The 18,062-nt window shown below is 44.4% G+C and overlaps 1 protein-coding gene across 3 annotated transcripts; it reads right to left on the bottom strand.

The window, feature by feature from the left end:
• Positions 1–4: 4 nt before the first annotated feature.
• On the bottom strand, positions 5–7,836 carry PURA (purine rich element binding protein A). 3 transcript variants are annotated; one of them, XM_030319573.1, is made up of 2 exons: positions 7,820–7,836; positions 5–1,175 (listed from the first exon to the last, which is right to left on the bottom strand). In XM_030319573.1, the coding sequence occupies exon 2, from the start codon at positions 1,029–1,031 to the stop codon at positions 63–65; it is 969 nt and encodes a 322-aa protein (XP_030175433.1). In that variant the 5' UTR covers positions 1,032–1,175; positions 7,820–7,836; the 3' UTR covers positions 5–62. The 3 variants fall into 3 exon arrangements, with proteins under 3 accessions (XP_030175433.1, XP_030175415.1, XP_030175423.1); XM_030319555.1 differs by lacking the exon at positions 7,820–7,836 and adding an exon at positions 6,881–7,304; XM_030319563.1 differs by lacking the exon at positions 7,820–7,836 and adding an exon at positions 7,020–7,304.
• Positions 7,837–18,062: the final 10,226 nt, after the last annotated feature.

The following is an 18,062-nucleotide window of genomic DNA, read 5'->3' as shown; positions in this document are numbered from 1 at the left end:
GTGGTTGTGTGTGTGTGTGTGTGTGTATGCATGTGTGTGTGGGTTTTTTCCATTCAGTTTGATCAATCTTCTTCCCCTTCTTCTTCACCCTGCAGCAACAGGGTGGCAGCGGCGGTCTCCTCCTGCTGTTGCTGCTGCTGCTGGTGGAGCTGCTCACAGGCAGCTCGCTTCTCCCTCTGTTTCTCTTGAATCTTCTTCATCTCCTCCGAGTACTTGCAGAAGGTGTGTCCGAACTTGGCCCACACCTTGTAGGGCACGGTGATGGAGTTGCGGTAAGTGGGCTTCACCTCGCTCACTCGCATAAACACGCCGTACTTGTTGGAGCCCACATCGAAGAAGAAGCGCTTGTTGTCCACAGTCAAGGAGGTGCCCTCGGGCAGCTCGGCCGGCTCCTCCTCCACTCCGTAGTCATCGATGAGCTTGGCCAGAGCGTCGCGGAACTCGATGAGCCCCTGTGCGGGCAGCGCAATGGTCTGGCCCTGCGTGGAGCCCAGGCCGGGCCCCCGGTTGACCGTCTGGCGGATGCGCAGGAAGCGGCCGCGCTGGTTCTCCTTGAGATCCATGTAGTACTTGCGGTTCTCGCGCACCAGGAACTCGCTCTTGAGCGCCCGGCGCGGCTCGTCCTGCGCCTGGGCCAGGTCCGGCGGCTGGCTGGGGCCCAGCTGCGCGTAGTGCTCGATGAAGTCGCCCAGGTAGTCGCGGAACTCCACGGCCACTGACATGGAGAGAGTGAGGCGGCTCTTGTTGCCGCCCGCGCCCACCTCAGCGATCTTCAGGAAGCGGCCCTTGGCGTTCTGCTTCACGTCCAGGTAGAAGCGCTTGTTCTGGATGTCCACCCGCTTGGAGGCCAGCTCCTGCGTCTCGTGCTGCAGCCCCCCCGGGGCCCCTCCGCCGCCGCCGCCACTGCCGCCGCCGCCCCCGCCGCCACCACCGCCCCCGCCGGAGCCCGAGCCCGAGCCTGGGTGCCCCAGGGAGCCGCCCGAGCCCAGCGCCGCACCACCCTGCTCGCTGCCGCTGTCTCGGTCCGCCATGATGCTGCGCTCCGCCGCCGCGCCGCCGCCGCCGCCTGCCGCTCCGCCCGCCGCCTCAGTCGCCTCAGCCGCCGCTGCTTTCCCTCCCCGGCTCCGCCTGCTGCCGCCGCAACCCCCACAGCCAGTCAGCCACTCTCGCGAGATCTGCGGGAGAGACGAGACCCGGTAACAGGGCACTGACTCCCCAGTACAGTAGCAGGGCGCCCTACTGTACGCGCCCACCCGCCCGCCGGCACGTGACATTCGCCCCCTCCCTGATGCCAGCCCCCCGACCGCCCGCCCGCCAGGCGGCGCCCACCCGCCGGCCCTCACCCCACACCCCTGGCGTGTGTGTGGGGGGGGGGAGGTTGTGGGACGCGCCGCGTCGCAGCTGCTGCCGCCACCACCACTGTGGCTGTCGCTGTTGGCCAGACCCTGGGCGGCCTCGGCCCAGGGAGTTGGGGGACCAGGGGTGAGAAGGGGACTGCCATACTAAGCACAGGGAGAGGGCCTGAGTTCTGCATTCCAGTGACCCCGAAGAGAGGATGTGGAGGGAAGGGCCTGTGAAGCGCTACTGAGCCCGCTGCAGACAGGGGACACCAAGTCACGGCCACCCCCTTACATGTGGGCCTCAGTCAGACCCAAACCCAAACCCAGACAGGCCCACCCACTGCCCGCCTGGGCTATCTCCTACCGCAGAGCCCTGGCCGCAGAGGCGGGCAAGGAACAGGAGAGGTGGTGCGGCGGTAACCCTTAGCTGCAGAAGGGGCTGCCTAGGATGAGGACGGGGCGCCGGCAGCAGTGGCGCGGAGCAGCAGACACCTAGCCCGTCCCTCCCCTCGCTCCCGCCGCTTCCCCCTCCCAGCGCACGGCAGCGGCTCTGGCCTCAGATGATCCCGCTCCCCCCTCCCCCCAACCGCAGCCCCGCACAGTCGGGCGGGCGGGCAGGCGGGCGGGCGCACTCACCGGCGGGGGGGAGCCAAGCAGAGGACGGCAGCCGCACCAGGGCCGGGGTGCCCGCAGTGCCTGTTCTCGTTGGCTTTGCCCTTCCCCCCAAACAACAATCAAAAAGAAACCCCACGTTCACCCAAAAACCTTCAACCAGCCCCCAGTGGGACCACAACTGCCCGCCTGCCTCCCCCTCCTCCTTCCGAGATTTGGGGAAGGGGGGCACCCTGCTCAAGGCTGAGCCCAGCCTGGGTTGCCGGCCAGCTCTGCGGATGAACCAGGCCCTGCCAAGCCTTCAGCCCCTAACCCACTCTTCTTCCCCTCTGGAAGAACCCAGAATGGAGGAGAAAACCAAGCAAGATTTAGTAAATTCACGAGCTAAAAATGTCAGGAATTTCCTGGGAAACGCACTTCCTTACGGGTTTCATTAACGCAGGTTCGCTCGCCCCTTTTACCCCTCCTCCCAGAAACTCCTTAGTGTCCAGGAGAGCCCCTACCTCTCAAAAAAGTAAAGCATTACATGATTAGTGGTTTTTAGGTAGACAGCTAGGTTACCAACCATTAATTAACCAATGAATCTTTGGACAGTGACAGCTAAAGGGGGTCTCTGGTCTCAGAAAGAGACTCGGAAAGAAGGGATTTCTTTCTTCCTAGATCTAAGGCATAATCTAGGGCCTGTTTTCCTTCTCCTACATATATAGCAAATGCTCATACTCCCTCCCTGCAGTCTGCAGTTCTAAGAGTTGTGGGGAAGCTCAGGCCTATCTCCAGGAGAACCCCTGCCATTACCCTACATTCTCCTTATCACCTTCTGCAGCGGGCTCAGGGGATAGACATCACAGCCTTACTCCTGGCTTTCTCAAACGTGGATTGTTGCCTCCATCCTTAGAAGAGTGTTTCTGTCCCATCTGTGGGTGCCATTCCCACCCAACATCCCTCAACCTCCAAAGTAAGGAGTCTTCCCTCCCTCATTCAGCTTCACAGACAGCTGAGTACCACAGTTGTGCAAGCTTCCTGGAAAAGAAAGGGCTGGAGAGGACTAAGCATCACGAAACCCAGATAAGTCTAGGACCTAAACCTTGTCAATACCTGAGCCCTCAAAGCTCCATCCCTTCACCTCCTGAGCAAACCTGCCTCCGAAGTATTCACAGCTTGCTTTTTCTTTTAGCAAGGGCTCCGTTCTACCCAGCATTAGCTACTCTGGCTCTGGGCTGATGTTTGCTACTTCCTGCTAAAGAGCAAGAAACAGGGAAAAGCACTATGGCTACCAAAGAGCAAACTGGAGTAGTGCTGTGGGAACCAGCCCCAGAACCACCTACTAGTTCCTGAAATGGTCCCTGAAATGGTTCCCTGAAGGGGAGGCCCATTCTGACAGACAGAAATCCAGGCTTTGGGCTCCATAAAGAACTTTTCCTTAGTTGGCGGCATCCTCCAGTACCGAGTAGTGCCATTTTATTGCTGATTTTTCTAAACTCCCTCCCTTGTCCCCAAGTCTGCAAGGAAGGGGAGAGAAGAACTGTTGGCGCACTTCCCACCGCGAAAGAATTAAAACGAGAAAAAGCAGTGGCTCCTTCAAGCTCACACAGTAGCGATCAGGACCCTGGATAGACCCTGGCCCCAAACTGGGACGCAAAGGCTGAGTGGCAGGGTCTCCGCACAGAGTAGGGGGGGGCATTACGCTTCCAGCTGTAAACTGAGGCTAAGATCTGTTTCGATCCTTCTGATCTAGAAAAGCCGCTGCTCTTCTTCTGGGGTTTACCCTGCGCAGAACCAAGCGCTTGCCCCCTCAAGAAAGCTCTTAGCAGCAAGAAGCCCAATGGGATTGTGATGAGGAGACACGCGCCTGCCGGTCCCATTCTTCTACGCTAATGACTGCTTCCCCCAGGACAGAAAACAACGGCTTTAAAAATGCCCACCTTCCGTGACCAACTCTAGAGTTTAAATTTCTCGTTTCTCTGTCCCAAACATTTATATCCAGGGGTTCTGAGGCAGTTTGACTTTGGGAACACCCTGATTTTCTGAAAAAGTGTCACCAGCAACTGAGTTCTTAGTTCCCCAGCGCACAGGCAAACTGATGAAGCTTCTAGACAAAACACAAGTTAAATATCATTTGCATGTTCAAAATGGGAATTTTAAACTCAAATCAGCAAACCACTGAGACCTGGATCTCTTCACATAAATATGCATTTACTTATTTTACGTTATTTATTATATATGTATAAAATTTCTACCATTATATACCAGCTTGTCCCCTATTTTACAAATGTATCTAAAAGGTAAGCAAGGTTAATAATGGCTTTTCCAAAACAATTCAATGATAAATTGGATATTCAGCACATTTTCACTTCTCAAAAAGTTAATTTCAGGATAAGCCTGTAAATGTGGGGCTTTGGTCAGACTAGGAAGGAGATGGTGAAAGGCGGCTTTCCTTAGGCTACAAAATACGGTAGCCTTAAAAGGCAGTCTGGGAAGAATGAATATTGTCTCAGAGGAAGGTCTTAAAAAGTTTAGAAGCTTAAAAAGAATTTCAGAGTTAGATCTGCATCCTAACATTGAAAATCCATTAGAAAATTTGTAGATTTAAAATGACTTCTAGCCATTTGTTAATTACCTAAATAATATACTTAGTAAATGAAAAGTGTTCTAGTATTTAGCCTCTTGAATTTGTTATTCTGAAACAAACAGTTGTAAAATTAAATTGAAATTTTCAATACAATGCAGGAAAGGCAAAGAGGAAACGAAATAAATTAACATGCAGCAAAATATCAGTGTTAATTAAAAATCATCAAAAAATATTCCCTTTCTACTCAAAGTTTGCTTACTTTAAAAAATCTGATAAACGTCTAGATTTCTTGAGCTCTTTTATTAATACTACACACACATTTTGAAGAGAACAGAGATTGCTTTATTTTTAATCCCACTATCTCTATGCCGTTAACAAACTCTTACCAACAAATATTGTTCACAAGTGAAACAAACATTAGGCAGAACAAAAAGGAAAAAAGCTTCAATTTTCCTCAGCCTGAACTACGGGTGATTCTAATAAGCTTTAGTCTTTAAAAGCAAAAATTAACACACACACACACATTTATAAAATAAACTTGGAGGGAGAGAATCTACCTCTGGGTAATAAACCCTTTTAGTTATGGAGTTCCCAACAGAAACAATATGCTGATTAGTATCACAGATTTCCAAAACAAAAGAGAAGCAAGAACATTAGAAATTGTTTTCAAGTGCTGCTTAGGTTAAATGCCTGTCTTAAACTACACAATTATCTTCAATACCCAAATTATTAAAAGTAACTGGAATGTTGTACTGCAAGTGTTCAAAGTGGAGGAATTACCCATTTCTTCTCATGGCCATCTACCAGGAAAAGGAAAGGAAACTCTTAAGTAAATGTTAACGTTTAACAACAACAAGGACTAATAGTAGTAGTATTTCATCAATCATTTTTTAAAAGCACATTGTCCTTCTATAGCTCACCTAATCTTCAAAATTATGCCTCTCCAATGCTATTTTAATGTTTAAAGATATGAATTAAACATTTAAAACCTGAAGAGAACAATCCATGTGATAGAACCCTCGCATTTCACAAAACGTTTTCACTGTAAGCATTTGCAAAAGAGTTAAATAAACGTAGCACACATTCTAAATTCGATAAAAGATTCCGAGAACCCGACATTTTATGTACCCAAAAGGCCCAAACAGAACCGATGCAAATGTCAATAGCTCACTCTCTTCCGGCTGATACTTAAAAGGTTTTACTAGTACCCAAAGGAATGAAATCAGCAACTCTCTCCACACTCTACTCAACACTCCAATTTTCAAAGCCGCAATTCGCAAACGTCAGTTTGGGCTGGGAGCAGTGGGGGTCTTGAAGCAATAATAATACAAAAAATCCTTTTCTCCTCTCACAGTCTACCAAAAGATGTCAAACCAAATTCCGTCTATTACAAAGCACTGGGACCTCCCTTCCAAGGACACGGGACACAACCACAGACACCGCTGTAAAAAGCTCTCCAAGAGCCCCTGGCCCGACAGAACGAATTAGAACCCTCAAAAGGGTCCCTCACACACAGCGGAAATGAAGGTGGCATTTATTTGGGGATAGACAGCAACGAGCCAAAGAAAGTTGCCCTAGCCGGACTGGGGCCTTTCTCTCTCCAAGTTCAGAATCAAGGCAGATATATTTGTGGGGGTCCCTTCTAAAGACACCTCAGCCGCCTCCGGAGCCCACTGTCACTCAAAGGGAAGACCCTCCAGCTTCGCATCCGTTCCTTTTGCCCCCGAACAAAGACAGAGGAGGCTGTTGAGCTGACCTAGCTCCGTGGGGCAGCAAAAACGCCTTGTTCGAGCCACCCATCCTTGGGCCTGCCTTCATCTGCGATGTCAGCACCAATGTATTATTTTTTATTTTTACAACGCATCCTGGGCGGGTGTATGCATTGCGGGGGTGGGGGTTGAGCAGAGGAGAGGAGGGGTTGGTAGTGAAGCCTAGAACCCTCCTTCCTCTCCCTTCCTGCCAGGGTTGCTGTGCAGGGAGTGTCGGCCACATTTGGCGCACTGTCCCAGGCCCGGGCGAAGATGGCCAGGGGAAATGGGGCTTAGGGATTGCTAAGCAAACGGCACCACTGGTGGTCTACTACCGTCAGCAGAGGTAGGAACGTCTTTTTTTTTTTTTTTTTTTTTTTTAAGGGGCGTGTGATTTTGTTCTTTTTTGGAGGTGGGAGTCCGTTCGTTCGTTCGTGCGCTACGGGAGGGGGGGGCGTTGCTGCACTGCCTGAGTCCCCGGAGGGAGGGTGCGAAGATGTCTACAATGGTACAGTAATTATTCCTGGGGCAAAGAGGGCAATTAGAGGGGACAGGGTGGGCGGCACCTCGAGTTGTGGCAGTGGCAGCAGGGAAGGTCGCGAGGGGCTTACCCTGGCGGGCGGGCGCTGTCCTGCCGCAGGTGAGGGAGGGCGCGGGCTGGAGGGAGGGAGGGCGCGCGCGAGGCAGGCGCTAGGCTGGCGCGAGGAAAGGGGGGGGGGAGGAGGGGGGGGAGGGCGCGCGCGCGCACACCTGTCCTGGACAGCAGCGCGAGCTGAGCGGCGCCTCACTCGGGCTCAGCCGGCTGAAGAGGAAGGAGGGCGGGCTGGCAGGCGGGGGCGGGACGCCGAGGGGAGGAGGAGGAGGCGGCTCGGATGGCTGGCCCGGCTCTCGCTCGTTCTCCCTCCCGCGGGCAAGTCCGGCTCACACCCTGCTTCTCCCGCTCACTCACAGCCCCCTTGGCTCTCCCTCCTCCTCCTCCTTCCCCTGCGGGATCCGCTCGCCGCCGCCGCAGACGGCAAGTCGTGGCAGCCAGACGTCGGCGCGTAACCCGGCGCTCCGTGCGTGACTCCGAGCGACGTCAGCGCGCGCTCCGCGCTACCCACCATCTCTCCCCCATCCTCCCCCCGTGGCTCGCGCCCTCCGCCCTCGCGTCCCTCCGTTTCAGTCGCCGCGGCGGCGGGCGCCGAGCGCGCTCCCTCCGCCCTCCTCTTGCGCGTGCGCGCGCCTTCTGCGCCGTTGGCGCGTCAACAGCCCGCGGGCCCAGGCCTTGAGGCGCGTCTGAGGAAGGGGCTGCCTGTGGCCTCTTTGCGCGCACTTCCTCCACTCGCCGCCCGTGGCGCCCCTAGGAGGACTTAACCCGCGTTGGGCTTTGAAGGCTGGAGCTAGGCTCTGGCGGGTCTAGAGCCCTGTAGGGCCTGCACCAGCTCCAACCTAGGGCCCTAAGCGTCGTTATCCGTGCAGCTCCCACCCTGTCACCCTCTCCCTATGCCCTTGTTCCGCCCGCATCTCTCAGGAGGCAATAGACCTTTTATCTCCCGGGAGGGTCTCACCTTAGTCTTCAGACGCCTGCCGAGAGGGCTAGAAGGGCAGAATTAGCATAAAGAAGAAAGAGGCGAGGCCACGTTCAGGCTTAAGCCCCAGGAATCCTTGACAGGAAGCGTGGGGTTGCTGCCCAGCCTCCCACGCAGTGTAGGTGAAACTGGGCCCCTTTGAGGGACTGTGACTAAGGACAAAACCCTGATAAATATTATTTATGCGTCCTTGGGCTGAGAGGGAGAAAATGTAAGAGACGAGTTAATTTTCATAAATTACTACGCAGGGGCGAAATGCAGAATTATAAAGTGTCCTTTAAGAGTTTTCTTGAAATCTTACCAAGTTTGACAAGATGCTTGGTGCACGGTAACTTTCTTCCATACTTTGTATGCTGTCACATCTCGGTCCTGCAACACTGCGTCATGGAAGATGGGTCAATTAAAAGTTATCAGCTGCAAAATAGAAAGCTACCTTAACCATCTTTATCATGATTTAAATAGATGTCAGAGAAGTCATTCTGTAGTTAAAAATTTAGCCACTGTCCTAACTTATTTAGCTGAGCATATTTTATTTTGAAGTTACCTTGCAATACACGGTAAAATACCCTTTTATTAGGCAATATTAAACTTTTAAACTCACTTATAGGACTGGACTTTTTTTTAGGAAGCTTATCGAGTTAAACCTTTGAGGCAAGTAAGAGTGAGATGAAATTAACCCCATTTTATAGATGAGAAAATTGAGTTAGAAAAACGTCAGTTCAGAGTTGCAGGGAGTCTGTGACCCATAAAGGGATCTAGTATCACCTACTTTATCCACTAAACCAGAAATCCCTCAATTGTTTACTTGTGGGTATCTTTGGATGCCCCTGTCCCCCGTCCCCATGCATTGTAGTCAGTGCTAATGTCTGAGAGAAATTTTGGAGGTATTCCTGGAGACGCCAAATCACAGAGGACTCTAAAAGGTTTGAGGTTGGAATTCCCTGCCACAGAAAATCACAGCTGTGCAATAAGTTATTGTGAAACAATTCAGATTCTATACTAACAACAAAGTGTTTATTAATCCCTAGTTAGAGGTGAAAAAACTTTTGAGACAGGTTTAAGAATGATGGGTCATTTCTTTTGAATTGCTTCTTTATTCACCTCATCTTTAGGTGGCAGCACTACTATATAAATATCTTTAAAACTACAGTCTTCTGCAACTGGATATCCTGAAAAGTGTTTTGTCCTAAATACATCCAACTCTATTGTGGAGATTAGAAGTATGAAATCATATCTGAGAATTAGAATATTTAGGAGGTTCCAGAGGACGAAAAACAGAAAGGCTTTCAGAGAAATTAATACATGGAGTTACTGAAGGAAAAGATTTGAAAGTTTTTAAAGAGCTTTTTCTTTTTCTTCTTCTTCTTTTTTTTTTTTTTTAGGTATATGAGGCGCAAGTAGCATCTTTATTCTAAACCTGATCTCCTATTGAACCAGCACAAAATAACCTTCCAAAACAAACCATAGTTTCTCAATACTGCGTATTAAAAATTTACAAGTTTTAAGTTACTGTTTGTATAGTTGCCATTATTCTAACTATAATTTTATTTATTTTTTATGTAAGCTCTCCTGCCAAGGTAGGGCTTGAACTCATGACCCCAAAATCTAGAGTTGCATGATCTACCAACCGAGCCAGCCAGGCACCCCTAACTACAATTTTATAATTGTAATAATTTTATAATTCTTCATTAAACTGCTTCAAGCTTAAGAGGATCCCAAATAGCACCTTACTGTTGACCCTTGTGAAAGAGAAGAATTCTTCCTGGTTCCTTTCCTCGCTTCCTAAATTGTTCATATACAAACTAAACCACCATTACTCAAACTCAGAGAAGTGATAATACAAACTAAACTATATATAAATTGATAGCAACTTATAGATATTCTACATCTGAATTTCTGCCACAGTGTTTGAGGGTAATCAGTTGTGATTGAATCATGTATGGGAGCTATTTAGATCAGTATTTTCTAAGTAGAACGTCATCATAATCAATCTTTTTGCAGTAGGTTTCCCTGTATGCCTTTATCCAAGCCACCAAACAAAATTGAATTTACATGTATTTCAGAATAGACTATGTTAGATTTACAATATAAGTTGTAAATTTATAAGTAAACAAAACTACCCAAGAATATATCTGTATGTTCATCAGGAGTGGGAAATCAAATTATTTCTGGGTAGAGGATGAAGTGTTAATAAAGTCTTTCTTGATGGCAGCTTCCATCTTTCTCAGATCAAACTTAGAGAAGGAGTCTCAAGCAAGTTGGTAGGGCTCAAACTCAGCAGTATTATGTTAAGATTTTTAAGCTCTCTGGTGCCAGCAAATCATGCAGCCTGGGGGCCTTTGCTCCAAACTTCTGCCAACTCCATTTTGGCAGTAAAGTGTTCTGTTGAACAAAGTTTGCACGTGTTTGGGGTGCGAAGTGGTTCCTCAGGCATTTATCTGGTTTTATTCCAGTTTAGGGACTTGAAGACAAGAGTCAGAAGCATGAGACTTGTATAGTTCATATATGCCCTGAAACAGATTATGTTGATGATTTGGAATTTTCACTTAAACAAGGACAGCTTTTTCTTTGTTGATGTAAGATTTATTGAAGTGGACCGTTTAGTTTACTCCTTTAATGCTAACATGGTATTGAACCATTCTCAAAAGCAGGTAAGCAGAATCCTCTCTGTTGAGGGTCTAGAGCTGTGGCAAATCACTCCTCATCCTCCTACCCACAATACCATCAAATACCACTTGAGAGCAAAGAGGCCAGTAATTATTTAAACTTGATCTCACTGTCGATGAGCCTCTGATCTTTTTTGGTATTGGTTGTCTGGTTTCATCTTTTTTACCTCCTTCTTCCTATCCTGGAGTCATTGATTCACAACACTTGGCCAAGATATGTGTGCTAATTTGTCTTATTTCAGGGAGCCCCTCTTCCTGTGGGAAACATATACATTCTCAATTTCCATTATTTTTTCAAGTAATCCTAATGGAAAATCCTTGCATAATCTGAGGTAACAGAGTTTTAAAGCCATTAAACTGCTGTTGGAATATTCTTTTGTTTTTGTTTCTTTCTTCTCAGTTTAAGAGTAATGGAAAGAATGAGGCACCTGGGTGGCTCAGTCTGTAAGGCATACGACTTGGTCCAACTTTGGCTCTGGACGTGGGTTCAAGTTGTGCTGACAGCTCAGAGCCTGGAGCCTGCTTCAGACAGATTCTGTGTCTCCCTCTTTCTCTGCCCCTCCCCCACTCGTGCTCTGTCTCTGTCTCTTAAAAATAAAATAAAAACATTAAAAAAAATTTTTAAAGAATAATGGAAAGAAAAAAGTGCAAAAGGCACACATGTTGAAATGATGGTATTTTAACCACGATCAATGGAATGTCAATTTGTAATATACAGTATGGTAACTTGAAAATGGTAGTTAGTTTTGATACTTTTGCCACTCTTTGGCCTAAATTCCAATCTGTACTTTTCCCTTTCCTTTCCTTCTTTTAAAAAGTAATTCCCAAGTCACAGCTGACATATGGATGAGATGAAGAGACAATGAAGAGCGAAGCTGGGCCTTTCCAAACAGTGGATCTATCTGCACTGAAAGTACTTTTGAACTTTGTTGCACGTTTTATGGTGACCCCAAAATTCCCTTGTTGGCTTACTTTAAAATATAAATGTATTGCAGTTTTACTACCTGGAGCAAGATTAAATACATGCATACATAAGTGGGTGTGTACATACAACCAGATTCCACTGCCCTCTGAAGCTAATTTAGACCATTTTTATAACCGAATGTAGTAGCACTTTCCAATTAGATGAAAATCAGTTGGTTTCCCTCAGTGGTGAGTCAAATATGTCAGGGGAAAAATCAAGAGAATCTTCCATGGGAAAAACCCTAAGTAAGTTCTTTCTTTAATATTTTGTATCTTTATTTTGTAATTCTTGAATATTTAGTCTTTTTTAACTTTAAGTATACCTTTTCTTCTTGTCTACCTACTCAAAATTAATTATGAAATGTAAATGTAAGTGTAATAATTAGTTTTTACCTCTTAGCACATAAATATTTGCTTGATAAGTATGTGTATAGGGAAGAAATGTTTTTAAATTACTATTCTGGAATTCCATTAATATATATATTACATAAACATATTACAGCTGATGTTTAGGTGGCATTTAATTTTTTTTTTCTTTGAATTTCCTTTTGGAAAGTATTACCTGCTATATCAGGACTAGTTCTTGGAACCCATCACTGTTTATCAGCCTCGTTTTCTTAAATCATTTATTGAACAGTATCCATCAATTGCCTATTCACCAGACATTGTTCCAGGTGCTGAACAGACCAAGTTTCTGTTTCCATAGAGTTTCCAGTCTAGTAAGACAGATAATAAACAAATATATAAGATAATGTTGGGGGCACCTGGGTGGCTCAGTCGGTTGACGGGCCGACTTCGGGTCAGGTCATGATCTCACGGTTTGCAGGTTCAAGCCCCGCGTCGGGCTCTGTGCCAACAGCTCAGAGCCTGGAGTCGGCTTCAGATTCTGTGTTTCCCCTCTCTGTCTGCCCCCTCCCCCTGCTCATGCTCTCTGTCTTTCAAAACTGAATAAATGTTAAAGAAATTTTAAAAAAAAGATAATGTTGGATAGTGGTAAGTGCTTAAAAGAAAAAGCAGTAAAGGGGCAAGAGTTCACTGTGTGTTTGTGTGTGCACATGCCTCCCATGTGATATTTTAAATGGAGTGATGAAGGAATCCTCTCTGAGGAAGTAACATTTGAGCAGAGACCTGAAATAGTCATTCATGCGAACATCTGGGGAGATGTTCTGGGCATCATGAAAAATTTATGCTGCATAAAGTCACCCAGCTATAATCCAGGTAACATCCCATGTGGTAACTATGTACACATCTGTTGTTTGTTTGGGTTTTTTTTCCTTAAGAGAGAAAAAGTCATTAGATTTTCTGGGTACACATTAGGTTTTCAGTAAAGTTTTTCATTTCATATCATTATTGCTCTGTATTTCCCATGCTTATTATTCCATTATTTAATACAATAAGATTTATGGTAGACAAAGCTTCACAATTCCTTATCTGCAAATCCAAAATCCAAAACACTTTTTTCTTAATTTTTTGGTGTAAAAACTGATCTGAACAGACATAACTCTATTTAAAGTCTTCATTATTCCATTTGGTGTGACTATTGATGCATTTCATTATGGAAATATGTGTTTGATTGGAGACTGCTGCCCAGGACAACACTGGTTAAGTAAAATATAGATAGCATAACATGTTATATTCCTAAAATATTAAAAAAAATTGATTCAGGATCATATTTGGTCCCAAGGATTTTGGATAAAGGATTGCATAGCTGTAGCAGATTTCTTCTTGATTCTCTGATTAAATGTTGCTATTGATGTTAATCTTTAGGTATCTTTTATTCAAAGTATAACATTTATGTAGTGCTCTTATTATGTATCTAAAACTGTGTAAATGCTCTGTATATCAGCTCATAAAATCCTCACAATGGCCTTATAAGTTTATTTTCCTCATTTTACAAATGAGAAAACTGAGGTGCAGACAGATTAAGGAAACTGCCAAAATTACACAGCTACTAAGTGACAGAGCTAAGAATTGAACCTAGACAATTTTTCTTCCTAGCTTGCATTCTTTGTCAGTAAACTAATTCTCCATCTCCTTATCCCTTTCTCCCTCTCCTCTGCTTTGGAGAAGTTTTAAATATCAGCCCTTTCCAAGACCATGAGTTTTCACTTATAATCTGAAATATCAGACACCAAAACTTTACACTTTCTTTACTAATATCCTTCAACAATTTTTTTCATTTTATTTATTTTTATTAAAAAATTTTTTAATGTTTATTCATTTTTGAGAGAGAGAGAGACAGAGAGAGAGTGAGTGGGGGAGGGATAGAGAGGGAGAGGGAAACAGAATCCAAAGCAGGTTCCAGGTTCTGAGCTCTCAGCACAGAACCTGATGCAGGGCTGGAACTCACGGTGAGATCATGACCTGAGCCACCTGAGCCAAAGTCGGATGCCTGACTGAGCCATCCAGGCGCCCCTCGTTTTATTTTATTTGCTTCTGATTTAATTTCAGCCATTTCTATTCTCATTTGAGATTGCAGATTTACTTATCCTCATTCTCAGTCTGATAGGTTTTCATGTTAACCTTATCTTTCACCATCCTTTTCTTCACTGAATATCCTTGCATAATTATGAAGCACTTCCCTTATTATTGTGGCCTTGTCAGATGTCAGATCACATTTAAAAATTTGCATCTCGTTTACTGGGAAGTACCATCTGCTAAATAAAGCTCTGTCGCTGATTTGTAGGTTTCTATAACTCAATGAATTACATAACTTGCTTCAGATAACTTTATTCCTAGCATATTAAAGTCTCATTTTTTTGAGTTGGAACTGATTTTGTTTTTATTATTTTGTCCTCAGGTAAAAATTCTCCATAAGCAATTAGAAACTGAGGTCATTTTTGTATTGATTCATTGATTGATTGCTATCTAAAAGCAAGATTGAGTGTGTTTCATGAAGTTGGGCAAAGACTATTACAACTGTATAACACAGGTAGGGGCAGTTTGAGTAAGTATATTATATCGAACTTTCTTCCCAAGTATCTATTCTTGATTGTCCTAGAAATCTATTGTGAGACACTCAGTGAAGCATTATCTTTTGTGTAATGTTGATAGACTTGTTCTGAGCCAAACATAATGTCTCAGGAGTCACTCAACAGCTCATGTATGCTAAGTTTAAGGGTGCCGTTCATGGCTAAAGGAGCTATAAAGGAATTAAACCAATCAATTTTATCTCATTAGCATACTGTTGAATGAAACAAGCCAACAAGTCAGTTCTTAAATTGCTGAGAAGGAAAAAAGAGACTGAATAAATACATATTTGCAATGAGCTTGGTTATAAAGAACATTAGTTTATTATATGAAAAATTGAGGGCTTTGCCAAGGATTACCTTGCCTACCTTTATGCCTCTATCTCCTGAGAGATCAAGAAGATAACATTTTCTCCTAAGACCGTGTTCCAGAGACAGCTAGTTCCTCTGCATTATTCTACATTCATAGTATCTAATCAATACAAAACCTTTGAGGCAAACCATTAATATTTACCAAATTGTAACAATGTCTTGGGGGTAAAAATTTCATTTTATAATCTTATGGCTTACCTCAACTGTATATAAACAAACTTTAATAAATTCATGTGATGAATAACTGTTTTGGCTCTTCTGTTTTTTCTTACTTTTACTTAGAAGATCCCTCCTCTATTCAGTGCGGCAGTTAAGAACATGGTCTGGGTAATCTAATCTTTCAGATTCAAAATTCTGCTTTCAAATTCCTAACTGTGATTTTGGGCAAATTACTTAAGCAAGGATAATACCAACAGCCACATAGATATATTATGAGGATTAAATTGGTTAATTCGTAAAAAGCATCTAGAGGAGGATCTGGCACACGGTAAATGCTCCATAACTGTGAACTCTACCCCTCCCCCTGCCCTGCCCCTTGGCACTAACTTTTCCTGCTCTCTCTTAAGACACAAGCCAAGTTCTCAGTCTCTCTCTCTGTCTCTCCTTCTCTCTCTCTCTCTCCAGATTTCAGGCTCATAGGCCTTGGCCTTAAAATTAAAACTGTCCTCTTACTACTAGATTCATCGGTTACATTGTTCTCCAAAATTTTCAAGTATTCTTCCCTTTTCTTGGTTCTGAACCATTATACTCGCTTTCTCTATCTGAACTCCCTATTATGATTTCTCTTGATATGTCTTCCATTTGCACATTGAAAGGTTTTTCCTCGTTACTGTAGTATGAGTTCCTTGAGAGCAGGGAGTGGGTCTTAATTACTCTATTACTCCAGTCCCTTCCCTCTCCCTGCTGTGCAGTTTATGCTAAAGAAAATTTTATTGGGGGGTTCCTGGGGGGCTGAGTCGGTTAAGCCTCCAACTCTTGGTTTCGGCTCAGGTCATGATCTCACAGTTTTTTGAGTTCGAGTCCCGCATCAGGCTCTGTGCTGACTGTGCAGAGCCTGCTTGTGATTCTCTCCCGCCCCCCTCTCTGTCTCTCCCCAATTCACACTGTCTCTGTTCTCTCAAATGGGTGATGGGCATTGAGGATGCGCTTGTTGGGATGAGCACTGGGTGTTTTATGTAAACCAATTTGACAATAAATTATATTAAAAAACTAAATAAGGGGCGCCTGGGTGGCGCAGTCGGTTAAGCGTCCGACTTCAGCCAGGTCACGATCTCGCGGTCCGTGAGTTCGAGCCCCGCGTCGGGCTCTGGGCTGATGGCTCAGAGCCTGGAGCCTGTTTCCGATTCTGTGTCTCCCTCTCTCTCTGCCCCTCGCCCGTTCATGCTCTATCTCTCTCTGTCCCAAAAATAAATAAATGTTGAAAAAAAAAAACTAAATAAATAACCTTAAAAAGAAAAAAAAATTTTGTTGAATAAATAAATTCATTTAGCCTTTGTATTTTTTGCTTATTTTATCCTGGCTGTTCTATTCTGAACCTCCCATTTTCCTGAAAGCTCTCTTGTTCCTTTTATCTCTGGAAATTTTAAGTTCACCTGGTAATGCTGAGATCCCATCCTGGATCATCACAATTTTCAGACTGAGAGGCAAGAGGTTCATTTTGCCACACAATTCATTCATATGTTAGAAAGAAGATTTCCATTTAATTTACCTAGATTTAATTTCACTCATAATCTCTTGGCTCCAGCTAGGCTGATTATTCTCTTTAAAATCTACCAGTATCTTTGAGAGGAGGTCTATTTTGCAGAACTCTTTGTCTCATTCCTTATTTGAAGACAAGACCATACCACTCTGTTTCTTTACATGCAGGGTAAACGTCAGCTCAGGGCACTGACTGGCTCAGTCAGTGGAACATGTGACTCCTGATCCTGGGTTGTGAGTTCAACCCCACATTAGATGTAGAGATTACTTTAAAAAATGTTTTTAAATCTTAAAAAAAAAAAAGTATCATCTCTCTCTCAGTTGGAGTGAGGATGAGCTAGATCAATCTTTTAACGTTTTTCTTTTTAATACATACAAAAGACCTATGTAACACATGTATTAGCTATAAGCTTGATAATATCATGAACTACCCAGTCCAAGAACTAGAACTTTTCCCAGTAACTTGCATCCACTCTGCCTGGGCTCCTACTCTATCTCTTCTCCTGTCCTCAGGCATACCCAGTATCCTGAACTTTATGCTTATCTTTCAATTGCTGCTTTCTTTTTAAAATTTAGTCTTATATTAAAAAGTTAGGTTTTTTTTTTTTTAAGTCTATTTATTTTGAGACAGAGAAAGAGGGAGAGAGAATCCCAAGGAGGTCCTGCAGAGCCCAATGTGGGGCTCGAACTCACGAACTATGAGATCATGACCCGAGCCGAAGTCTGATGCTTAACCGATAGAGCCACCTAGGCACCCCTAAAAGATTAGTTTTACGACAAACGTATCTATGGTAAAACAATATGTTGTTTGACTTGTATGTTTTTGAGCTTTAGAAAGATGCTGTTGTCCAATATATAGTTTTCTGGGATTTGCCCTTTTTACTCAACACTATGTTGCCAAAATTCATTCAAATCGTTGTATATGATTGTTGAGTTTCAGTACCATATAACATTCTATTGTATGAATATATCTCAATTTATTCTCCTGCTGATAAATATTTGAGTCTTTTCTAGCCTTTCAAAAAATTACAAAATCGTTGCTATAAAAATTTTTGTGTATGCCTCTTGGTCACACACGCAAAGTGTTTCTCTTGGCTGTATACCTAGGAGTAAGATTTTGGGTTGGAGAGTATACAAATATTCAACTTTGTGATATAATTAATGCCAAAGACTTTTCAATGTTCTCACAGTTTATAATGATTCTATGTACTCCCAAAATTTGGTATTGTTACATATAATTTTGGCCAGTCTAGTGGGGGTAAAATGGTACCTTTCTGCTTTTTATAGGTGGGAAGAAGTCATTGTTACTTGAAGTTTTTTAAACTTCCTCTTCCTTTCTACATTAAGAACTTGCAGCCTCATTACTGTGCCTGGGAGTTCCTTTGAAAGAAAGTATTTATTTGTGTGATAGTTTCTGCTAAGAGTGTTAAAACTGAGATAGGATGGAAGCTGGGTAGTTTGCATGTTGCTTTTAAGTTGATCTTGCATACACGAACTAAAATTTCTTGTTAATGCTACGCAGAAATGGAAACTACATTCTTTCATATTGGTCCA

The sequence above is a fragment of the Lynx canadensis genome, chromosome A1, assembly GCF_007474595.2.
Source record: "Lynx canadensis isolate LIC74 chromosome A1, mLynCan4.pri.v2, whole genome shotgun sequence".
NCBI classification, from domain to species: domain Eukaryota; kingdom Metazoa; phylum Chordata; class Mammalia; order Carnivora; family Felidae; genus Lynx; species Lynx canadensis.
The sequence above is the reverse complement of the archived record's forward strand: the minus strand, read 5'-3'. Positions and strand labels throughout refer to the sequence as shown.

Coding starts and splice junctions, on each gene's coding strand:
- PURA (XM_030319573.1), bottom strand. CDS start 1,031: ATGGCGGACCGAGACAGCGGCAGCGAGCAGGGTGGTGCGGCGCTGGGC.